Genomic DNA, 26079 nt, shown 5'->3' with positions numbered 1-26079 from the left:
GGAAGTGGGGCTTTATCATATTAACAGCAGCAACAGCAGCAGCAACAAAGCAAAAACAAAAATACCAGTAATATATCAGAGATTGAAAGAAAGCCACCATAACACTTTTGCAGTTTCTGAAGCATGGAGAAAGTTGAGTGGGACTGAGATGTACTGACAGCTGGGATAGAGAGGAAAGGGTGGGGGGAGGGGTGTGCGTAGTTGTTTGGCTACAGCCCATTAAAAAAATTATAAACCTAAATCATGTCTTTAAATCTCTATAATGTAAGCCTTTTTGTATAATCTTGATATCTGTGATTACAGTTTATGATGTCAATGCAAGAATGATTATTATGGCTGATTTGGTGGGGTTATAGTGATAGTCCTTTGTTTTTTCAGCCTTTTAAAATATAGCTGGACTTCTTTACCTTCTCCAGTATTAGATTTTCACTGTATTAACAGTTTAGATTCAGCAAAGAAGTGAGATGGAAGACAATACTGAGTTTGCCTGTAGAGTAGTTTCTGTCTCTCTCACCTTTTCATTCTCCTTTTTTAGTAGAGAACTTGAAACATTAAATGAAACAGCTGTTTTCCATGAGTGAAATGTGATGCCTAATAAAAACTGCCGGTGACTAGTTTCGGTTCCTCTGCCCTATACCAAAGGAACCACCACTGGATTTGACAAAGAGAAAAACTTCTGCCAAAATTATTGTTTAAATAACTTTTGCAGAAATAAATATAACATACAATTGAAAATTTATAAATTATAAATGTTGGACAGTTTGTTGAACTTGGTATCTTTGTTAACAATTGTTTTCAAACTTGTCATTCATCTTCAAATCTAATATTTTGAGGATGTTTGGAGGGAGGCTACAGGAGGTAGACAGAAGAAACTGAATAGTCCATCTTTCATTAATACAAAACTACCTTTAGATACAGCCCATTGTTATTGATGAGTTGACTAACAGTAAGGCTAATGACTGGTTAGTTACAGCAACAACCAGTTAAGTGACAAAAACACTATAAATCTGAATGGGTGTTCCATTTGCTCTAAAAATACTGTAGTAATCTAAGTCCTAAATTATGAAAACAGCCAACCCTATATTAAGATCTTGAAGTTTATTATACTTGAGAGTATTGGGCCCAAATCCATTCATTAGTACCAACTAGAAAAGACCCATTGAATCAGTGGAACTTAGATAAGTGCTTACTCACTAAGTCTTCATTGATTCAATGCAATTAAGTTGTGCCTTAATTTTGGATTTGGGTCACAGACCTTCCTCCATAGAAATGAAAATTCATAAAGTTATTATGTTTATTTAAAATGAAGCAGGCTTTTTCTTTCCCTGAGCAATTGCTCGAAGGCTCAGCCAAATGCTCCGTCTCAGTTCAAATTGCGGACGCAGATGAGTCAGGAAAAACGGCCAACTGGGTTCAGCAAGAATATCAAAGTTTATTTTTAGCAGCTGCTAGAGGCTTTCGGACACAACAAGTGGCGTCTCTGGGGAAAGCCTAGCCCCCATCAAAGGTAGTGTTCTTTTATACATCAAAAGGGGTTCGGCTTTAAGAGCCGCCCCGAAGATTAAATCATTGGTTAAGAAAGCTGTCAATATTAATTATATTAAGCAATTAGCTCATATATTTTTAAGTTTCGCTTCGCAATAAGCAAGCCCCTTTTTGGAACGCTGACATGCAAAATACAGCTGAAAACATCTGCTGACTTTGGCGAGTTCTAACTTCGGCCTTGGCCATTTCCTTTTTGCAAAGTTGGCAAGTCTCATGACCGATGTTTCACCCTTTTATAAAAAACTCATCTTGGGCCTGTCTTTTGTCTCCCATATATGGTCAAGTCCATCCGTTCTCTTTTCTACATGCAAACCTTTCTGCATACCTACAGCTGTACCTTTCTGTTTACCTTTCTGCCTTATTCCCTCATGTTTTTGTTTTGCGAAGCGATTTACAAAAGCGAGAGCAAATCAGCAAGGGTTAGATATTACGGATCTCTCCAATTATGCCCTTTAATGAGAGCTATCTTTTCTACCGAAGCTGCCTGATGCATATATCTCTGGCAAACTTGAAGCAAAATTGGAAAACAGCACATTAGCAACAAAAAGACAAAACCGCATAGCATAATCACAAGTATTATTTCTCTAAGCCATGATGCTGAAGGAAGCAGAGACGTTAACCATGAGAAAGGTTGCCATCTATCTTCCTTTACGTTATGATTTATTAACTCTTGCAATTTTTCCAAATCATCTTCAATTGTTTGGTTCAGATTATGAAATTGGACTACGCACTGGCCCTTTATTATAGAACAGAATCCTCCTTTTGTTGCCAGCAAATAATCCAGGGCTAGCTTGTGTTGCATTGCCATTTGGCTTAGTTCTTCAATTTCTGATTGTAATTGTCTAACTATTTTTCCTGTGGCATTTATGCTTTTCTCTAATCTACATGTGAGTCCCATAATACTCTTTCTGTTTTCTTGGGCCATTATTCCAGGATAGGACCCGAGAGTTAGGAGCCCTGTTATTAATCCTCCTCCTATCCTTGAGCCTTCAGTTTCGGACAGTTGTGAGTCCATAATCACTTCGTCTGAGCACTCAGGTCCTAGGGGTGTTATGGCTTCTAAAGATCTCTGAAGCCTCCTAGGGTGTTTAAGGACTCGTACAGGGAATGTCAGGTATCCTACCCCAACACACTGGTTTTTTCCTGGATGAAAATTGGTTGCCCATTTATCAAAGAAAAACCACATATTGGGATCTCTAATATGCCATCCTGAACAAATACTGCCTCCATTTCTCAGGGATGTGTAATTTGACTCAAACAGTGGGTATTCAGGGTACAGTTCTTTCCAGTCCGTGTCGGCCAGATTTTGTTTGTTAACATATGTGGAGTTATAGGTTCCATACAAATAAAACTTGTCCTGACAGTGAGTGTAATTTGTCAACCTTGTTAGGAAGGCTTTTCTGTGCTCCCAGCCTTTCCATTTTTGATTCCATGTACCCTTGTTTGCACAACAAAAACACATTCCCCTCGTGGTGGCAGTATATCTTATTCGCCTAAATTTAATGTGTTTTAATCCATCGGGGACTTGAGAAAATATGGTGGGATTTTGAATAGTTCCTTGTAACCCCCCGAGCACCACCTGGGGGTCAGCTATTAGGGAAGGGAGGAAAGAGAAGTCACCTACTTTTTCTGGATGTTCATATAGGAGTGTCACATCTTTTCCATGCTGATCAAACATGAATCTAGCATGCTCTTTTAGCCAATTTCCCTGTATCACAGTGATCATGTTTATAAGCAACACATATCCAAAAAACGTTCGAACTCCTATTGGTTTTCTAGGGCATCTTTCCCTCCTCCCCATTATAATCTCTATCCACCACTTCCAAGATAGGGCTTTCGTTGGGCCACACTGCGTCATACTTGACCTGCGACGATCTGTTGTTCCCGAAGAGGTCAGCTTCATGGCCTTGTTGACCCCTCAGGGAGTTGCCGGACGATCCTGAGTCTCAGGTCACTCTGATCTGCCTTTTTTATCTCCCACATGGGGGGTGCCAGCTTGGCACGGGTGTAATGTATCCAAGGTTTAACTTCCTTCACTTTAATGGCAGTAGGGGTTGATATCAGCACAGTATAGGGCCCTCTCCACTTAGGTCCTAGTGGGTCAATCTTCCACTCTTTCACAAGCACCTCGTCACCTGGCGAGAAACAATGCAAAGGTGTGGTAGGATAAGGTGGATTTAACTCTGAAGTATATTGTGCAATTTGTTTTATCTGTCCAGCCAGGGCTTGCACTTGTTGAATGGTTTGTTTATCTCCAATCACATGTTGGTCTCCCCCTTTGTCCAGTATCGACCTCAAATTTAATGGTGGTCTGCCATATAGTCTCTCATAGGGGGTCAGACCTGTTCTTTTGTGAGGGGTACACCTTACTCTCAATAGTACCATGGGCAGTATTACAGTCCAACCCAGCCCTGTCTCTTGACAGATTTTTGACATAGCAGTCTTTAAAGTCCGATTCATTCTCTCAACTTTAGCTGAGGACTGGGGCCTATAAGCGCAATGCAATTTCCATTTTGTGCCCAATATTTGACACAGTCCTTGAATCACCTTGTGTACATAAGCTGGACCGTTGTCAGACCCTATTTTTAATGGTATTCCAAATCTGGGGATTATGTCCCTTAAAAGTGCTCTTGAAACTTCTACTGCCTTTTCAGTTCGGGTTGGGTATGCCTCTACCCACCCGGTGTAGGTGTCCACAAAAACAAGCAAATATTTGTAGCCCTTTTGCGGGGGCATCTCAGTAAAATCAGTCAAAATTGCCTCGAATGGGACGTTGCCTACGTGTTGAATTCCTGGTGGCTTTAAGGGTCCTTCTCGAGGATTATTCTTGGCGCATGTCCAGCATCTGTGTGCTGCTGCTGCTGTCAGGCTATGGAGTCCATCAATGTACATTTGCCGTTCTAGCAGCTTAGCTAAGGCTGTCTTACCCAGGTGTGTGTTGGAGTGCATATGTCGGACTATGTGCCACGCCATATCCTTAGGGACATAAACGCGGTTATCTGGCATCACAATGACCTCTCCCTTCCATTCTCCTTTTTCCCCCAAAGCCCAATTCTCCTCTTCTTTTGTGTATGTAAACTTTTCTAATGGGGGATCTCCTATTACCGTCACAGCCAACAGGTGCTGCTTATTGTGGGGGTGTTTAGCTGCCTCTCTTGCGGTCGAATCAGCTAATCTATTACCCTGTGTCACTGGGTCTTCTCCCCTTTGGTGTCCTTTGCAATGCATTACAGCCACTTTGTCCGGGTCCCAGACCGCCTCCAGGAGGGCCACAATCTCAGCTGCATTTTTAACGCCCTTTCCAGCCGACGTAAGGAGTCCCCGCTCCTTGTACAAAGCTCCATGGGCATGGAGCGTAGTAAAGGCGTATTTTGAGTCCGTGTAGACATTGACCCGTTTTCCCTTTGCCAACTGCAGTGCTCTGGTGAGGGCTATCAATTCAGCCCGTTGAGCGGAGGTTCCCGGAGGGAGCGACTCTGCTTCCAGAATCTCTCCCCCCCCCTGTACCACCGCATATCCTGCACGCCTCTCACCGTTTTCCATGAAGCTACTGCCATCTGTGAACAGGGTCATGTCTGCCTTGGACATTGGTACGTCCTTTAAGTCAGGTCGGCTGGAATATATCTGTTCCATCACCTGAATGCACTGGTGAACTGTTTCCTCTCCTGGGGCAGGCAACAAGGTGGCCGGATTTAAGGTGGCACAAGTTTCTAGGGTCACCATCGGGTTATCACACAACACCCCCTCATATTTTGTCAGTCTCTCATTTGTGAGCCAGCGCGGTCCCTTGGTGTCTAACAGCGCCTTTACATGGTGTGGTACTTTGACGGCCAGTGGCTGTCCTATGGTCAATTTACTTGCTTCTTTTATCAAATCTACTGCTGCTGCCACTGCACGAAGACAGGGCGGCATTCCCTGTGCTACCGTGTCTAACTGTTTTGACAGATAAGCCACTGGTCTCTGCCATGATCCTAATGTCTGGGTAAGCACCCCTATAGCCACTCCTTCCCTTTCAGACACGAACAAGTCGAACGGTTTTTCCAAGTCTGGGAGCCCGAGCGCCGGAGATGACATCAAGGCTTCTTTTAGGGCCTCAAAAGCCTCCTGGCACTCTTTAGTCCATTCAAAAGGGTCTTCTCTATTTCCTCGGGTAGCTCGGTACAGAGGTTTAGCCAACGTAGCGTACCCAGGAATCCAATGTCTACAGTATCCTGTTGCACCCAAAAACTCTCTCACCTGTCTCCTAGTGGACGGTGTAGGAATTGCACAAATTACTTCCTTTCTTTCTGTTCCCAAAGATCTATGTCCTTCAGTTATTTCAAATCCCAGGTATTTTACAGTCTTTTGACACAGCTGGGCCTTTTTCTTTGACACCTTGTAGCCTTTTTCCTCCAATGTTCCTAACATCTGCAAGGTGTAATGCCTGCATCCCTCTTGCGTCTTGCAAGCTATCAGTAAATCATCTACATACTGGAGCCAGATTCCTTCAGATTCAGGGATCTTGAACTCCTCTAAGTCTTTAGCAAGCGCCTGGCCGAAAATGGTCGGGCTATTTTGCCAGCCCTGAGGAAGGCGCGTCCACATAAATTGAGTCTTTTGGCCCGCTTGCTGGGTGTTCCATTGGAAAGCAAAGATGGGTTGGGAGACTGGAGCTAACCTGATGCAAAAGAACGCATCCTTTAAGTCCAAAACTGTAAACCACGCCGTCCACGAAGGGATTAGGCTCATCATAATGTAGGGATTTGGTACTACTGGGGTGAGGAGCACCGTGGCTTGGTTGACTGCCCTAAGATCCTGCACCGGGCGGTACTCATTCTTAGTTCCTGGCTTCTTTATCGGTAACAGAGGTGTGTTCCATGGTGAACTACAGGGCACAATAATTCCGTGTTCTAACAACCTGTCAATGTGAACTTGTATCCCTGCAGAAGCTTCCCGACTCACTGGGTACTGTGGTCTTTTGACTGGGACTGCTCCTTTCTTCACCTCTACTACCACTGGGGGCACATATTTAGCCAGTCCTGGAGGATTGTCTTCTGCCCACACCAAAGGAGTTTGTTCCCAGGGCCATTCAACTTTTGGCTGCGGGGTAGACTTCTCCTGTTGTACTAAGTATATCCTCCATTCCTCTTCCATGGGTATTGTCAATTCCATTTGGCCATCGTCTAAAAATTGGATTTGTGCTCTTAATTTTGACAAAATGTCTCTTCCTAATAATGACACTGGGCAATCAGGGTGATATAGTAATTTATGACTCACATTATGGCCTGCCAGATTACATGTCCGTTCCTGTAGAAAAGGGCATTTCTGAATTTTTCCTGACAGCCCCACCACTTTGGTGACTTCTGTGCTGGTAGGACCAATAAGTTTGTTCACCACTGATCGTTCTGCCCCAGTGTCTACTAAAAAGTCAACTTGCTGGTCCCCTACTTCTATAGTGACCATCGGCTCCCCGGGGTCCAGCAAAACGAGAGCCTGGTCGGTTCATTCTTCTTCCTCTACATCCTCCCATTCTTCTTCTGCTATTGCGGCCACTACTGCTTCCCTCTTCTGGTGCGGAGTATAACCTCCACGGCCTCTTCCACGTCCTCTACCTCTTCCTCTGCCTCGTCCTTCGCCTCCTTCCTCTCCAGACACCTTCTCTGTACATTCCCCCTTCCAGTGACCATACTTCTTGCATCTGGCACACTGATTCCATCCTAACTTCTTTCGCTCTCCTCCTTTTCCCCTTCCTTTTCCTCTCGATTCTCCTGTCTCTCCATCCATCATGGTCAACAATACTTTATATCCTTCTTTACGATCTCTCTTCTTCTTCTCTTCCTCTTTCTGATCTCTGGCCATATACACCTGTTCTGCTATGGCTAGGAGTTCATTCATACTTTTTCCTATGAATCCCGGTTGTTTTTGAATTTTTCTTCGGATGTCATCTGCTGCCTGGCTGATGAAAGACTGCTGCAGTGCCCTTCTCCCATTGTCATCTTCTAAATTATATGGGCTGTATTTCCTATATGCCTCTTCTAGTCTCTCCAAAAATGCTGAGGGAGATTCACTCTTCTCCTGTCTCACCCCTTGGATCTTTTGGATGTTAGCTGGCCTTTGTGGTCCCCTTTTAACAGCATCTATCAGGATCCCCTGATAGGTCGTTAGGGTCGTCCTATCGTTGGCAACGTTGGCCTTCCAACCCGGATCCTTTCCAACGGGGAAGCGCTCTGCCCCCCAAGCAACCGCATCTTGACCCGCTGGCGGCTGATTTTGGGCCAGTAACGTAGCTTGATTGATCACTTGCCTTCTCTCCTCTGTGGTAAACAAGACCTGGAGGAGCTGTTGGCAATCTCGCCACGTTGGATTATGGGTAGCTATAATAGTTTCTAGTAAAGTCGCCATTGCTTGGGGTTGCTCGGAGTAGGGAGGTGTAGAGCTCTTCCAATTTAGCAAGTCACTGCTGGTAAATGGGACCACCTGATATAATTGATAAGGCTGGTCATTTTGATCCAATACACTAACTTCCCTTATTGGAAATTCCCTCGCCGTTGTGCTATCTGCCGGACCTTCCACAGGGGAGAGCTCAGCTTGCCTGCTTCTAGTAACGGCTGGGCTTGCATCACTAGGTTCTCGGGCGGGACGTCGCACCGTTTGTGTGGTGGTGTCCGCAACCCTTAATTCATCCCGGAGGTTTCGGAAGGGATTGGTTTCACTGTATGGAGGCTGTAGAACTATGGGCACTGGGCTGTCATATGATGGAGGCGGTGTTATTGCCCGTTCCTGGTCAACTGGTCTCTGGGCGCCTTGAACTGCTGCTAGTGGGGGCGCATTGGGAATTACTGGCAATGGTAATGTCCGTCCCTGATCCATGGGCCCCTGGGCGCCTTGAGCCGCTGCTAGCGGGGGCTCGTTGGGAGTTGCATATCGCGGCCCCCGGTACCTACATCCCTCCACCGGCTCTTCTTCCTGGGCAAGGACTTTAACCTTGCCTTTCTTTTCCTTTTTTCTTATCATCATACACTGTACTTCTTTACACTTTCGGACCCAATCAGGATTTTGGGTCACCACGTTGTCCCAGGCATCAATATAAATATATTGATCCGGATGATGGTTAGCGCAAAATTTTTCTACCTGCCTAATCTTCTTTAGGTCCCACGACCCCTCTGCAGGCCACCCAAAAGGAAAGGTGGGCCATTCTCCTGTGCACAGATTCCTTAATCTGTAGTCCTTAAAATCTCCTGGATCTCCCTGACTCGATGCAGCTACAAACTTGTCAAAGTTGTCTAGCATACACTGAAGCGGAGACACTGTCTTTGAGTTCCTCCCACCCATGGCCTCTAGTGGGGAGCAAACCTTGACCTAGACGCCCGGACACTCGACGGCACGTTTTAGGAACTGCAAGGTCTGCCCCGTCCTCCCACTACCCCACGGGATACTTAGTGGTCCCCCTTTCCCCCAGCGCTGGTGTGTGTGTTACCTAGTGTCTTACTTGACCACTTATACTTGCCGGGTCTCTGTAGACGTTGGAACAACCTTCGTCCCCCGGACTTTCCTCCTTCTGGATCCTTTATCACTCCTCCACTCCCAGTTGATTTCTTGAGAACCCGAAGAGTTGCGATTTACCTTGATCAAGCAGCACTGACAGAAGAGGGGAGTGTCGCAGCCGGCTATCAGTCGGGGGCCCCCTTCGGTCTCGGCTCACGGCAATCGCCTCTCGCGCCCCTGATGCTGATCAAAAATCGTCTTGCCAACAAGATCCGTCTCCCCCGACTCTGGCCCGTCTGAATGAAATCTCGGTGGAACCTCCAAAAATGAAGCAGGCTTTTTCTTTCCCTGAGCAATTGCTCGAAGGCTCAGCCAAATGCTCCGTCTCAGTTCAAATTGCGGACGCAGATGAGTCAGGAAAAACGGCCAACTGGGTTCAGCAAGAATATCAAAGTTTATTTTTAGCAGCTGCTAGAGGCTTTCGGACACAACAAGTGGCGTCTCTGGGGAAAGCCTAGCCCCCATCAAAGGTAGTGTTCTTTTATACATCAAAAGGGGTTCGGCTTTAAGAGCCGCCCCGAAGATTAAATCATTGGTTAAGAAAGCTGTCAATATTAATTATATTAAGCAATTAGCTCATATATTTTTAAGTTTCGCTTCGCAATAAGCAAGCCCCTTTTTGGAACGCTGACATGCAAAATACAGCTGAAAACATCTGCTGACTTTGGCGAGTTCTAACTTCGGCCTTGGCCATTTCCTTTTTGCAAAGTTGGCAAGTCTCATGACCGATGTTTCACCCTTTTATAAAAAACTCATCTTGGGCCTGTCTTTTGTCTCCCATATATGGTCAAGTCCATCCGTTCTCTTTTCTACATGCAAACCTTTCTGCATACCTACAGCTGTACCTTTCTGTTTACCTTTCTGCCTTAATATCCCATTTTTCTCCATACAGAGACTCAAAGTGGCTCACAACTAAAGCATTTCAATACAACTTAAAATACACAAATATTAAAACAGTATTAAACAACATTAATATTAAAACAATTCAGGTTAAAAACCATAAAAGCATATAAAATCACATCACAAAACCACAGCATCCCCTGACCCCTGACTAGAACTTAAACACCTTCATGTTTAAAAGTCTGCTGGGGGGGGGGGGGAATGGTTTTAGCCTGCCGCCAGAAGGGAGGGGGCCATTCTGGGCAGGGAGCTCCAGAGTTGAGCGGCAATCACTGGGAAGGAAGGCCCGCTCTCATTCCCACCAAGCTTGAGATGGAGGTGGAACCGAGACAAGGGTCTCTTCTGAAGGTCTCAGCTCAGCACAATATGTCCGTTGATGCACTTTATCTCATCCTTTAGTGATATTCACCCATTGCTTGTTCCCATCTGAAATCCCCCACCAGACAACTACCCTATTCATCCATCTCACGCAGGGTTTTTATATTTTTAATTCTATCACTTGTAACTTGGCCCAGCCCTCTCTGCACATTTTTATTATTTTATTTCATTTCCTGTATTTGATTTTGCATTATATTTCATTTGATGTTATTATTTGCTGTATGTATTTTATTTTGATTTGTTATAATTGTTGGGCCTGGCCTCATGTTAGCCGCCCTGAGTCCCCGTTGGGGAGATGGTGGCCGGGTATAAATAAAGTTTTATTTATTATTATTTATTATCTCAGGGCCCTGGCAGGTTTGTACAAAGGGATGCAGTCGGCCAAATAGCTTGAGACTGACAGGATTTTCATGAATGTGTTAATACGTAAGAGCCCTTTTTTGTAGTCCATCTTATATAGAAATCAGAACAATCTTATTAAACTACATTTTTCCTGGCATTTCATGGCCATTGCATTGCCTCCATTGCAGTGAATATTTCCATCTGAATGCAGCTTTTTTGATGCATTCAGAATGACTGAAAGCATTTTGCCTGCAAAACGGGATATATTTTTGAGGATATTTGACAACATATTTGACCTTGAGTAAACCATCCATTGACATGTCCTCAAAAAATCTGTGAGCTGCAGCTTCTTAAATTCATTTCCAGCATTGCATCTGCAGTTGCTATTAAAGAGTAGGTTAGCAACAAGATTAAATGGAACAATCAATCTAAATAATGTGTTAAGCTGATTGGGAGTGGTGGGGAATCTCCATTTGGGACAATTAGCACTACAAGCAGAAATATTAAGGAATGCAACAATGATTTAAATGTGTTTTGGGGCAGGGGGTATGAATGCTTTGATACTCAGATTGATCTGAAATTTGTGATTTTAACTGATGTTTTAATATTTATGTTTTTGATTGGGTTGATTTTAATGCACTTGTTCATTTGGCGATACATATATGTATATACAGCATTGAATTTTGCCTTTGTGACTCCACACTGAGTCCCCTTCTGGGTGAGAAGGGTGGGATACAAGTGTGGGAAATAAATAAACAAATATCCTGTGCAAAACTGGGAATAATGGTTTGGGTTAGCATGAAGCACAGATCCATGTATGTGTCATGCAGAGAGGCGTGGACAATGATAGGAAATCTTATTTTTTGTTCCTGGGCTCTCTCCTAGGGTTACATTAGATTGCCACTTAAAAATGACAAAGAGATAAACCTAAGTATTACAAGATACTTTTTTAAATGGTGTGAAATACCTTTTACCCATTTACATGGTGGGTTGCTACATTTGGAAGCTTCCAAGAAAAACAATTTATTCCTACTTCGGCTAGGTGGTAGGGAAGCTATCATCCCCCAAAAAATATTTTTCCAAACTCTCATTTACTATCTCTTGTAAATGAAGAAATGTTCTGCTGTATGACTCCAAAAAGCCGTTTATTTCAGCCCACTGATTTCTGTCCTCCATTCATTTGTCTTCAGGTCACCACGTTCTTATAGCATTAAATTCCAACACATAATAATGTGCTCAATGAAGCACTTAATTTTTCTCTGTATTATTGCCAATCTGTTGCATTGTGCAATTCCCACATTCTAATATTTTGAGAGATAAAAAGTGTTTGTCTCACTCAGAATTGCATTCTGTACTTTGCCACCTTGCCCGTGATTTGTTATACGAGACGTTGCAGATTAATAGACTTCATTTGAACTTAAGTAAACTTATTTGCCTGTTGTCAGTGATTGAAACAGAGTCATTGCTAGTCTTATGTGTTGTGAGAGTAGCAAGATATAAGGGAAATAACAACTTGGCATTAACTCATAAGAAAACAAGTGGAAAATAGAGGAGCAAAGTGTTCTGGTTTGGATAAGCTTTCAAGTCCTGTAATGTGTGGAAAATGTTAGACCAGACTGCTCTTCCAGGAGATATCAGGCCTGCGCAGATGACCTTCCCTCCAAACCTATGTAACAATTAAAGCTTCCCTAAGCAAAATAGCTCTTCTTATAGTTATTGGCTCAGGGTGCTTTTGGTCAAAATCTTTCCTAGCACACAGATTACCATTCTAGGGTGGCATCAAGTTCACTGGCAGACCACATGATGTGTCGCTGGCTAGAGGTCACATGAGTTAAACTGGTAGAAAGAGGCATTGACAGTAGTATCTTGCTTAATCATATGTGAAAACTGAGCTAGGTAGTTAATTTGATTTGTGCAAGAGTCTCTGTGTACCTTTGTATTGATAAGTCCACATTTGTAAACAAGAACCCAGTATATTATTTTTTGGAACAAGAGCGTTTTTGTAGTTTTAGAGCTCGGTCAAGTGTTACACTTAAGATTTTCCCAATGTTTTATTCCCTGTTTTTTGGTACACATAGTAGATTATGTTGGGAAGAGGGACTTATGCGTCTTCTGGGGGTGTTGTGTGGTTTCTGGGCTGTATGGCTGTGTTCTAGTAGCATTTTCTTCTGATGCTTCGCCTACATCTGTGGCAGGCATCTTCAGTGAATCTCTGCTTCTTCTGTTTCCACTGAATTCCACCATTGGAGAGCTGCTGCTGAATCATCCCCTCAGATTTCTTTTGTTTATATTATATTTTCCAATTCTAATAGTTGTTATCAACATTGGATAGTACTCGGATTCTCCTTCCAGGAAGATATTTGTGAAAAACACTGTATGGTAAGTATAAACATGCCTCTAAATATTGGTGTGGTGCTGTTTATAGTGCTTTTCAGGCCTAAGGAAATTCTCATTAATGGATGACAGCTTAGACAGTGTGTGAACTGACAAACTGTCCAAGCTGTCACCCATTAATGAGAATCCCCTAAGTCAAAATCTTTCACCACACACTGTGTCCAAACAATTTCCTGGATACATAGAAAGAATACTCAATCCAGCTTCTGTTTCACTGCACATTGTACCATGCAGGAAGCATCTAATAGAGAAATCCTTATGCTACAATACATTTGTTTGTGATTAAGATGCTATAAGAGTCGTCTTGCTTTTATTGCAAGAGACTGACATGACTACAGAACTTCAATATAAAGTTGCATTCCATGGAAGGTCAGGATCATATGTAAAATTCTCCATAAAAATGAATCCCCTGGAGCAGTCAGGGCATATTTAACACAGAAAAATGTTGTCTTGGCAGACAAGCAAGGTTGCCAGGTTTTACACAGACTGTTATGGGGGTGGACAAATATAGGAGCAAATGGGCGGGGGGGGGGGGGCTTAGAAGCACCAAGTATCAAATCCTTGTTTACTTACTGGTTCTTTGAAGATATAAAGCTAGGCAAGTTAACCATGGGGCATTATTTTGAACCTTTGGAAAAGGAAACATTGTCTCTTGGCAGATTCAAGCTTTTCATTGACATATTTCAGGGTTAGAAATAGTAATATTAAGGTATGTGTGTGGTTGTATCTCTATCACAATTGTACGGAAGATCAGAGGTAATGCTGTGCCAACTTTCTCAACATTAAGGCATTAGCCAAGATTCATTTCCAAGCACAGCTACCTACACTTTTAATCCGTTCTCTAGCAGGAGGCCTAATTAACATTTTGGAGCATTCGGAGCCCCATCTGGAAACTACTATTCAGCCCACCCACATTAATACTCAAGCTTTCCCTTTCCTTTAATTAAAATGCTATCAGAACAGTTAGCTCATGAAAGAACTTCCTGAAGTTAGCAGTTGTATGGTGAAATGAAGAAAAAAGCTTGGAAGTCAGTGGTGTGAACCATAATTGACACTTTTTTGCACTTTTAACTACTAGCATTTACCAGTAGTTATTTTTTGTAAAACAAAATAGGTGAGGGAAAGTGTTTTGTTTTATGCTGATTGTATGTGACCATAGCAAAACAACTTTGCAAGGGTTAAAAATCTCTTGGTTCTCAGACCCCAGTACTCCTTCTGTTTCCCTCTGCTCTTTCTCTTTGATCCCACCTTGTCCTTCTCTCTGCTCTTTCACTCCCTCTACCTCGGTTGCTTAATATAGCCTTTCCCCTCTGTTCACTCTTCCCTCTCCCTCCCACAAAATGAATCTTTTTCTCTCCTTTTCTCTCTCTGTATAAGTATGTGTTTGTGTTAACTGTTTGGTGTATTTGCGGGGCTGCAAAGCCCTGGTGGACTCTGGAGGGAGTTCCATAGAGGCCCTGTTTAAAGAGTAATATTTCAGATTTGCCTCCAGCGTTGTCTGTCCTGGTTAGGTAATAATGTCTGTCACCTAGTGTTCAAAGAAAATACTTCAGATTATAGACAAATTTTGGTAAATTAAATTCATTTAGAAAACTACATTTTTCTATGATACACTTTATCGAGGCCCCTTGACTAACTTTGCCAAGTTTTAGATATTTGGGTTCCATATTGGTGAAGATGAATGTACACACAGTCATGGACACATTTCCTATATGATTGTAGATTCTATTCTGTGAGAATTTTGCAGAGGTGTGTTCCAGTGAGCATGATAGGAACAGATAGTTATAGGTTATCCAATGGCTATGTATAAAGAAGCTGGACAGTGAATGGAAGTAAATTATTTGGAACATAGTGCTGGACTTCTGTGTATGCAATGGATTGTAGGAAAGACAAATATATGGGTCTCAGAACAATCAAAGTAGTGAAGATGACTAAACCAAGGATATGATTCTATGATTTTATGATATTGTAGTTTGGATATGTCATGAGATGACATCACTCATTGGAAAATATGATAATGTTTGGTAAAGTGGAAGGTAATAGGAAAAGTGGGAGACTGCACTACAGGTGGGCTGATTCAATGAAGGAAGTCATGGCTGACCTGAGTTTTCTGGATCTGAGTGCGGAAATAGATGGCAGGAGATTTTGGAGATGCAAAGCTTCTCAATCACACATTCAACTGCTGATTAGGTCCACTACCCATGCTTCCTGGAAATCGACCTTGTTGGCAAATCAGATCTCCACTTTTCATCACTTGGCTGACATTCATTGCCATTTGGTACTCCTGGCTGTGGCAAGGAATGATAGTCTTGAGTTTTCTTCTTTCTTGTTAGACAGCATCCATGGATCAGTACCCATGTAAAACTAGCATGAGGCACAAATGTACACACTGAGAGATACATGTCAAGTAATCAAATGACAAGAAATCAAGTGATATGGATTCAAGCCCCAGGTAAGCATCCTTACCGGGAGGCACAAAAAAGCAGTTTGTCTTGCCAAAAAGTCATAGGATTTATATCTATCTAGTATCTATCTATCTATCATAGGGAGGGAAGGAGTAATGGAAATAAAGAACTATACAATGAAATTGTAAAGCATCTTAGCCATATAAAATATTAAAATAAACTAAAATAAACTGACAAATACATGTAGTTAAATATACAAGTTGATAAAATAAAATTACCCAAAGCTCCAAAAGCTTTGAAGAACAAAAACTGCAGTTTAAAAGTACAGACTTGTAAGTGGAACTGGAGTGATGCTACTGACTAGTTTTGAGGCTAGTTGTTATATAGAAGGGGTGCTCAACAACTCAAGGTCAGTTCTGTTTGATGTACGGGTAGGAATTATACTATATGTTTAATCTCTGATTGTCACAACTTTGTAGTCAGTTTGCATGTGATCCTAATTCAGGAACCAGCTGTTCTGGAGATGTGGACAGGATCAACAAATTGGTAGAGGGACTCTGGAAGTGCTGGTAGAAGGAACAGTATTAGTTTGGCAAAAACCCAAATGACAGGGGTGTTCACCCCTGTGGAATCCTGGACATGTCATTCTTGGTGTTGGTTCACTGATCATCAGCCAAATTAGTTGATGGCTGAATCTGCATCCATATTAGTGCCAACATTATGTACAGCTGTACTATTAAAATTGTGGACATTTTCACCTGTTGTGTGTTTTGACTATTTGGTGTTGTGAGTAGCTTTCCCATTGGATCTACAATATGAAATGAATCCCTAACACTCCCCAGCAAGCATAATGCAATGAAATGGATTGCAGGTTTCATCAAAATTGGTCATTTTTTATCATAGTTGGAATGTGGTGTGATTAAATGAAGAAATATTCTAGGTCTCATTCTTAATAGAATAAACAGAATTTTCTTGACATTGTTGTAGTAAAGCTAGTGGAATTGAATACTGGATTGTTTTAATAGAGTCTCGGTATTTTTAACAGGTCATTAAAAAAGGATTTGGGTGCACTAGTACACCCTCCAGAATGTCTCGTGTATACATTAAAGGCTCAAGAGTCTTGAACTAAAAACGGAGAGTGCTAGTCCACTCAAATAATTTACTGAGTTTCCTCTCATTTATGCAGTTGATGGGATTGACAAGGCATCAGTTGCAACCTCAGATGGGCCAGCCCCAGGTTCCCGAACACCTCCTTTCAAGAGGAAGGGCAAGCTTTCTACAATTGGCAAAATCTTCAAACCATGGAAATGGCGGAAAAAGAAGACAAGTGAAAAATTTATTGAAACATCAGCAGGTATGATTGTTAGCAATGATCAAGTTTTTCCCCCTGAAGACAGATCTGCTTAGTTGTTAGAATTATGGACTCAAATTAAATAACTGCAGTTGCTGCTTGCTATGTGTAAGTGATAATGTACCAAAGAACTGCGTGATAGCATCTTTTATAGATACTAGTTGTCAATATGATTAAAAATGAAGTTATTGTTGTGCAGCTGTTGCCCTAATCATATACCATACAGGGGGGAGACAAGAAAAACAATGCAGATGATCCAAAATATTGGCAAGTATCCCAGCAGTAAATCTTCTACTCAGATTTGATTTCCTTATGGAGCTGCCAGCAGTGTCAAATGTTGTGGGCAGGATTCAGAGATGTATATTTAGTGATGGAAGCAGTTCCATTGTTTGAACTAGGAAAGTGTGATTCTTCCTTGCCACACATGTGCTTCCAACTAGACTTTGTACTTCATCCTCTTCCTACCACTGTCACCGGAGAACTTATGAATACAAAGCTTTTGCTCCATCTCTGATTTACAGCCTACCTTTTCAAGATAAAAGTAGAGAAGTGTCTTAGAAAAGGAAACAATAGGTGGAGAAAGACTACTCAGAAACCTTGTGAATACAGGATAAAGAAACCATCAAAAGGTGTTTGAGCTGATAAAGTGTGTGAAATTCCATAATTAAGTTAGTTCACCATGCACATTTGCAGGGAAAAGTTTCCTTTCTTCTGAGATTTGGATTAAATATTACGATCATAAATAGCATGATGTTTGATCATAAATACTTTATACAGTATATCTCAAGAAAACAGCTTAATAAGGCTATAATGCATTCTGTCTTTTCCATGTATTTTGTACTTGAAGATATTGTCTATGTTTTCAATATTATTTGCTGCTGAACATACTTGTTCATCTTTTCTTGAGTTATTTTGTTCTTTTTTAAAAAAAAAAATCCTATGCCTTCAAGGTACGAAGCTTTAGCCAAACGACCTCCTACTTGCCCAAGAATTTCTGGATTGTTCGAAGCATACTTAGTGTTCTACAGAAATAGATGATTTATGATCTAAGTAGACAGGAAATACAAGAATGGAGAAATTTTTAGAAAATATTTATGTGTTGAGGTAAAGACAGCCATAATTCAGCTGTCAGGGTTCTTGGATTCTACCACATTCTGAGTGTCTCGTGAGTCAGTATCATCCCAAAAAGTTATACTGCCACCACCTCTCTGAATGTCCTTCCCAACCTGAGTTGGGGAAACCCAAGTCTTCAATAACACTGAACAACTCTAAACACCAATGGTCCAAACAGCAACCCATTGGCTGAGAGTTTTAGACATAAAACCAGCAATGGCAGCGTGGATAAAATGGTTGTTGGTGTGTACCTTCAAGTTGTTTCTGATTTATAATACCTTAAGGAAAACCTATCACAAGGTCTTCTTGGCAAGATTTGTTCAGAGGGGGTTACTTTTGCCCTTCTCTGAGGTTGAAAGTGTGTGGTTTCCTGAAGATCATCCAGTGGGTTTCTGTGGCCAAGCAAGACTAGATTTCATACCAAGAGAAACCGCTGGCTAAATGAAGAAGATCAATTTGCTTACACCAAATATGGAAAGTAGGCTAGCTTTTCACAACCAGGAACCATCCTTGGGAATTTTATTAAACAAACATCACTGGGTGATAGCTAGGTACATTCCAAAATAATAAGCAGGATCCCAGATTACAAGATCTAAGCATATACAGACAATCAACTGCACACTGAAGCAGATACACCGCCTGACACAATTATATTACACAATTATAGGTAGTTTGTAAAGAGTATGGGCACAGGAGAATTTAACCTCTTTTGTCCTTAACAATCTAATACCCCATTCAAGGGCTGCATATGTTCTAAAGGGGGAAGGGGGATATCAAGCTTTTCGTGGCTGTGGTATCATGGCCATTTTTAAAATATGGAGATTGTTAAGGAAACTTCAAACTGAATAACTTGAAGAACTGCTGAAAATAGAGATAGTGATGAAATTCAGATGCTTTAGACACTAAAGGCTGTTTAATCTGTTGAAAACTGGGAGTTGTGACAGGATATAAAAATAAATGTTGGGTGTTTATGTAAAACAATGTCAAAATCCAGAAATGCATGTACTAGTTGGTATTAATTTAAAATAAGAGAGTGAGAGAATCTGTCGTATGTTAACAAGAGGAGAAATGCATGCCTACAGAGACTGAAAAAGAGAAGATGTCCAAAAAGTCAAGAAAGCAGAAGGAAGAAATGATGACTGAAACAATAACCAGGGGATATAGACAAGATAACTAGAATGTCACATGTCGGGTGTATATGCTTGAGACCAAATATGAAAATATTCAATTTGTTTGTCCATTGTCCATTGCAGAAAAGAAGTTATGGCTGAAGAGAGCAGATAAATATGAGGCATAGTGAAGTCTCAGAAATACTCCTGGGAGAAGGGAGGTGATGAATGTGTAAAGTCTGGAAATTGGATATGCAAAACAATTTTAGAAATGGTAAAATGCGGTTTGGTTATGGATTATACTGGAGGAAAGTAAATTGCTTCATTATTTCCCAGTATAGTACAAACTGTACAGTATAGTACAACCTGGACTCCACGTGGATATGGAAAACTGTGAATAATCAGAAGGTCTATTGAATTGAAGGACTTCTGGTGCAGGAATACCATTGCGTCTCACTGGAGGGTCTTGAATATGCCTAAAAAGGATATATTCTGTCAGACATGCGTAAATGTGGATATTGTTCCTGCAAAAGCAGGTATAATTGCAGGTGAATTGGTTAGTGAAAAAATAAACATTTTAAGCATCACAGTTTGAACTTCCAATTCAGCAATTACATTTTTGAAAAAAGACTAGTCCAGAATTTTTGAAAGAAGAGTCACATCCAGAATAGAAGAGGATTTGGAGAATCAGCAGGCCATCAGAAATGTCATGTACATTTGGGTTATTTTATATTGAAATATTGTAGCAAAATTATTGTGATCTCACTTATATAATGATTGACTTTCTTGTTAACATTTATGACCCCTGTGGTTCATCATGTGGGTATTTTGGATAATGTGTTCATCCTCTATAATCCATCAGAGCTACTTTAGAAGTATCCAGTTTTGGAAATTCTTGGCTGCTGTTCTTCCATCGTTCTGTCAACAGAAATATGTTCATTTTTTAAAATAAGACATCATATGGCATAGTTCTTGGAAACTACTGAATATGAGTATACAGAAGGTTATCTATTTCTAAGCCTGATACATCATTGCATGATGAAAGTTAAGGAAAGTCCCTGTGCGTAGAAGTCAGAAAGTCTTGAGACCCTGAAGCACATGAGGGCAGTTTGAGGAAAGATGTTACTTAGAGGTTGACAGTCCCGCTTTTACATCAAGCTGCATATTTATGATAACATGCCCTAATACTGGAACTTTCAGATTCTTAGATAATAGCTTCTGTACCAGGTAATTTCGAAATGTGTCAGGTTTTAAATTACGGAATCCATTGTTATTTCCAAAAACTATGCTGTCCTTTATAAACCCTTCTTTATGTTAGCCTAGGTAGAAATAATCTCTTCCTGTCAAATGTAAATGTATACTATGCTGTCTGACTAGAGAACATGTGATGATGACATTCTGGATTTATTTAATAACATCTGCTTCTTTTGCAGGCTTACTGGCACTTTTTAAAACAAAACTTCATTTGTCAACATAATACAAAGCAACGTTATTGTTATATAGACTGCTCCCATTCTTGTTAATTAATAAAGTATTGAAATATTTGTATTTCACTTCAGAACTTCTATGATGATCAAAATGAAAAAAATTGCCTGACTTTTCTCTTTTATTTCTTTTCTTGTAAGTGCTGGAAAGAAAGATATCAACAAGGCAGAGCAGAGAAGAGCTGATAAGGAGGGGTGTCCTGAAGGAAATAACTGAGCAAGGTACAGCAATTAATTTTCACAAGTTGCTGTTTAACATTATTAATATTGTTCATCTGCTGTCTTGTCATCAGTTTGCCTGACTATGAAATAGTAATTGTGTGACTGTGTCTATCGTGGCACCCATTTTTGAATAGTCATCCCTTATAACACCTACTTTGTAACAGTGCCCCAACATTTCCTGAAAACTCCAAATGTGCCCACCATCCCCAAAAAATTGGTTATATTGTGGCAGGGTAAAAAGATGCATTCATACTTTGGTGAGACATAAAAAGGAAAAGGAAAGAGGTAGAAAGAATTAAGTAGCAGCTTTAAGTCTAACTGGTTTATATTAACATAATCTAGCATGGAATTCACTTCACTTTCTCAGATGGAGATATAGTTCTAGGTAAAGGCAGTCCCGGAGTTACAGACTTACAAATAACTCATAGTAGCAAATGGGGGTTAGGTAACAGGAAGTGAAAGAAATCTCCCTCTAAGAAGGGAAATTTACTCCTGAGTTATCATGGGAAAATGTGTCTCCATTGAAGCTTTATCACCAGTCCTTGTTTCCAAAACAAGCCAAATTTTTGAAAATCTAATTCTCACAGGTACAGAAAGTGTGGTGAAATATTCTGAACAGGGGCACAGACAGCAAAAACAAAAACGGGCAGGGGTGTTAACCCTTCCCTATACTATCCATAGTATGTATGTATGTGTGTGTGTATAGGGGAGGGGGGGGGGGCTGGAGTCACTCTTTAAAAAGTACCCATTTCTACTTACAAATAAATTCAACTGAAGAACAACCTACAGTCCCCAAGTTGTTCGTAACTTGGGGATTGCATGTACATAGCGTAATCAGAAAGTAATTGTTATACTTGCTATGAATCTTAAAAGGGTGTATGAGATGATGCATCTGGGAGTGCCTGTATTAGTCTGAAATGCAGTTTCTGTCATTGCTTGTGATTTGAGAACATATATTGAAGAATAGCATGTATTCTTGAATTGTTTTCTCACATACTTCTTTGAAGTACATTTCTTGAAGCTTTCTGGGTTGTTTGGCTGGTTCTTTTTTTCTTTTTGTCAATGGTCCATGGACCCAAAGGTATGGTGAAATTTCCCCTCATATCCCTTTAATTTTGGCAAACTTTTATGTCTGGTTAAAAGGGGGGAGGGGCTTAGAGGTGCACCACTTCAAGATCACATGTTGAAGAGCTAAACATTAGAAGCAACTGATTTAAGTGAAATCTATGTATAGTTATGTGAAGCACTGGAAATGTAGGATTATCTGCATCCCTACTTTCATACCTGTACCTACACATATGCATGCTGTTAGCCATTTCTACAGTTCAGAAAAGATAGAAGCTCTAATGGGCAATTGTTCCTCCAACAGTGTTTGGTCTCCTTCTGTAAACCAATATAAACCACAATTCAGCTCTCAGGCAGATCTTGTTCAAAGTGATTACACGTCTTGCTGTTCTTCCAAGTAGTCTCGTGCGTTAGTAGTTGGGCATTCTGCTGTTGGGTCTGAGACACACATCTCCCCTCTGCTCTTGTGACTGGAGATGATAAAGAGATCTCCAGAAACTGGCCAGAGGAAGACCTCCTGGGACAAAGTCAGAAAACACTGTCCTAAGCAGTTTATCAGAATTGCTGATTGTATGAGAACCAGCTGGGTAGGAGATCCTGCTCCTCCTCCCAAATAAGTCTCATCTAATCCTATCTCTAAGAGCCAGCAGGATGTGAAGAGGTTTGAGTTTTGGACTAGGAGACTGGAAACCCACCAGATGATACTGGACAAATCACAATCACTCAGTCTCAGAGGGGAAAGCAAAGGCAAATCTCCTCTGAACAAATACTGCTTAATAAACCCCTGAAGAAAAAATAGTATAGCCTTAGGGTTGCCATTAGTCAGAAATGATTTGATGACACACAACAACAACAACAACAACAATATCTTCTTTTTTTCAAGCAGACAATAACAATCCATCCTTTTCCTGTCATCATCCCTCCTTCCCGTGCTTGGTTCATTTTCCAAATTGATTGTCATGTTTTGTGTTATATAGTTATTTGTCTTGAGTGGGTCAGGTAATGTACAGAAGCAAAATATTTTGTCAAATGATGTGAATCATGCGATTATCAGAAAGCATTTCTCTTAAAAAGTGGGAAATCTAGATGTCTCTCAATTCTATTGTCAGGGTTAGTCATTGACTTGCTTTTTTTTCAGATGGAGATGTAACAGTAAATTATGAAACCTCTAATGGCCACACAATAGCAATTGCTGAAGAAGTAATACAAGAAGAAAATGTCATAAAGACTACAGAGGATAAAAGCTCAAAACCTGGAAAGGTATCTGCTGCGGATGAGAGAAAAGAGGGTAAAAAAGGTAATTTAAATGCAATCGATCTGGATTTATTTCTCATTTACTATTGCAACTACGCTATCTAACACGATAAAATAATCCTACAAAAAGGCCCAAAGAAAAAAATGTTTATGCAGTAAGGATAGTGAGTTTTATTCTCTCTGAAAGAGACCTTTTACTGTAGCAAATAAAACTATGCATGTTTTGTAGAAGATATCCTTTTTTGGGAGCCTCCCTTTCCCATAAATACTACAGATGGGATCATCAGGTGACGCTGAATGATGGGAGATTTAGGAGAGATAAAAGAAAGTATTTTACAGATCACAATTATGGAATTCATTATCACAAACCATAATGAACAGAAGCTAGAAAGATTAGAGAAATGAATAACACTGTTAGTGTAAACTACCAGTATATACTAATGTCAAAGTTGACCTCATGTATAAGCTGTGTCCAGGTTTTGGTAAATAATTACGGATTTTGATATGGCCCATATTAAGTCAAGGTTCATTCTATGAAGAGCATCTTCCCCATGAAGAGGGGAAAGTGCCAGCGCTGTTGCCATTTTCCCATCCAAGCATTCAAAAAAAGCTAGAAGTGGCACCATGTCACAGAGAGCAGAAGGGTTTGGTGCTTCTCTCAGCTTCTCTAAGGATGGATTAAGCTCGCACCTTTTGCCATTCAGTTCAGAGAAGGCTATGCTGCTTTCTTTTGATAAAGTCTGGTGCTTTTATTTATTTATTTATTTATTTGCGACATTTATATCTTGTCCTTCTCACCTCGAAGGGGACTCTGAGTGGCTTACATGAGTGGTGTTATTCTATGTCCGAACAACAATAATTAAAAGCAATTAAACAACAATTTAAAACAACATTAAAACAACATATGTAAACATTATGGACAATTATTGTGCTTATATCCAAAGCCAGATAATCATATTAATCAATCCAAAGCCAATTCCAACTGTATTGCACAGATAATTATGCTGGACCAAATGCTTGCTCCCAAAGCCAAGTTTTTACTTGTTTGTGAAATGACAGGAGGGGCTGATCTAATCCCACAAGAGAGGGAGTTCCACAGCTGAGAAGCCACCACTGAGAAGGCCCTGATTGTATTGTATTGTATTGATCTATCAATAAACAAACCCAGGTTTGGGGGGTTGGTTTTTTTAAATTAAATTTGTACACTCATATCCGAGTATATATAGTAGTCATCTTGGCTATATATTACCTGTAGCATCTGGCATTCTTCTCAAACCCATTTCTGGAGCACATGAGGAAGAGGGTGGAATTGCACTCATTCCTGTTTATGGGCTCTCCAAAGGCATCTGGTTTGTCACTATGAGACCACAATGCTGGACACACTATATATTTTCTGATATAAAGAGGGTATTCTTCTAAGAAGACATTAAGGAATTAAAATTTACCATAAACTAGAGCTGACATTCTGCCTGTAGCTATGTCTCAATTATTATGTTCCATCTCAAGTAGACATGAAGGTAAATACCAGTAACAGCGTCTGGGATTTCTTATCTAATATAGGCAATCTTTTCTTATGTAGGAGTGGTTTTGAATAATCCAGAAAATGATTTTAACTATGGTAATGAACTATTGAATGACACTCTGCTAGGCTGCTTTTACATTGTTATAATCTGATGTTTGTGAATTGTTTAATTTTAACTTCATGTTGTCTAATGTTTGGTGTCGTAATTTAATTTTCATGATTTTCTGTTGAAATTTTTATGGTTATTGTTTTGTGGTATTGGCATTGAATGTTTGCCTTTTTTTAAATTGAAAACTGCCCTGAGTCCTCATGGGGAGATAGGGCAGGATATAAATAAAGTATTATTATTATTATTAGTAGTAGTAGTAGTAGTAATTAGACCTAGGCAGATTGGCAAGTAGAGCGCAAAATGAGTTAAGAGGAAAGACATTCCAACTGAATATCTGTAAAAGTGAAATCTTTCTAAAGCTTGCTGTCTCACAAATGATTTCTTTGTGGCAACCAACCAACAGACACATTTCAAGGGAAGTTCTTCTCTTCTGCTCAGATAATAAGAATGTGTTGACAGGTTGTCTTCTGCTTGTATTTTGGGCAAACGATTCTTGAGTGCACACTGGATATCAAATCATGCCCTGGATCTTTTATTTATAAATCTCATATGTTACATATAACAACTTGTTCACTCTAAAAACACAAAACCAGGCCAACAAACAGCAGCAATAACCACTCCTGTGGGTGTCAACCAACTTTCTGAGCACAAATTACTTCACTTGATGCAAATAAATCGAACTTGGCTAGAAAAGCCAAAAGTTGTTGTCTTACCCTTACACTTTATTAGGTGATGGGAAAAATGATGTTGGCTCAGAATTGGTAAAAGAATAATTAATGTAGAGCTGTGGTGGCGCAGTGGGTTAAACCCTTGTGCTGACTGAACTGCTGACCTGAAGATCGGTGGTTTGAATCAGTGAGATGGGGTGAGCTCCCATCTGTCAGCCACAGCTTCCCATGTGGGGACATGAGAGAAGCCTACCACAGGATGGTAACACATCCGGGCATCCAACGGGTATCATCCTTGCAGATGGCCAGTTCTGCCACACCAGAAGTGACTTGCAGTATATTCTCAATTCGTTTCTGACATGATTTTAAAAAACTGTAAATAACCCAAAAATTACAGGAAATTTTTCTTAATGGTTAAGATAGAACAAAATGGGCATCTTGCGTGTCACCTCCTCTAATTAAATATTTTGTACTGTCTCTATTTAATTGTGTGTAACACACTCTTTGTTTGACATACTAATTGCTTTTGATAAAAACACTCTTTAACACTTAAGGATTGGAGATATAACAAGATGGTAAAATTAGAGGCCATTCAGTAAAGATTGCTGTAAAGATTGGTGGTTTCTATCAATTGTCATTGAGTGGATAACTATTTTACAGTGTAATTCCTACTGATTACACATTTCAAGATCCC

The 26079-nt window shown here is 40.5% G+C and overlaps 1 protein-coding gene and 1 long non-coding RNA gene across 4 annotated transcripts in view; one reads left to right on the top strand and one right to left on the bottom strand.

Annotated features, from left to right (window-relative positions):
* Positions 1-26079, top strand: part of PHACTR2 (phosphatase and actin regulator 2) — a 99239-nt gene that overhangs the window by 50901 nt on the left and 22259 nt on the right. For all 3 annotated transcript variants that reach the window (XM_060753492.2, XM_060753495.2, XM_060753494.2), the window contains 3 exons: positions 16675-16842; positions 20687-20767; positions 22971-23129. In XM_060753492.2, coding sequence (XP_060609475.2) covers positions 16675-16842; positions 20687-20767; positions 22971-23129 — 408 coding nt within the window. The remainder of the gene's footprint in view (positions 1-16674; positions 16843-20686; positions 20768-22970; positions 23130-26079) is intronic.
* LOC137096603 (uncharacterized) lies at positions 1413-9104 on the bottom strand. The gene is made up of 2 exons (XR_010909540.1): positions 9002-9104; positions 1413-3680 (listed from the first exon to the last, which is right to left on the bottom strand). It is a non-coding gene; the product is annotated as an uncharacterized lncRNA (long non-coding RNA).

The sequence above is a fragment of the Anolis sagrei genome, chromosome 1, assembly GCF_037176765.1.
Source record: "Anolis sagrei isolate rAnoSag1 chromosome 1, rAnoSag1.mat, whole genome shotgun sequence".
NCBI lineage: Eukaryota > Metazoa > Chordata > Lepidosauria > Squamata > Dactyloidae > Anolis > Anolis sagrei.
The sequence above is the reverse complement of the archived record's forward strand: the minus strand, read 5'-3'. Positions and strand labels throughout refer to the sequence as shown.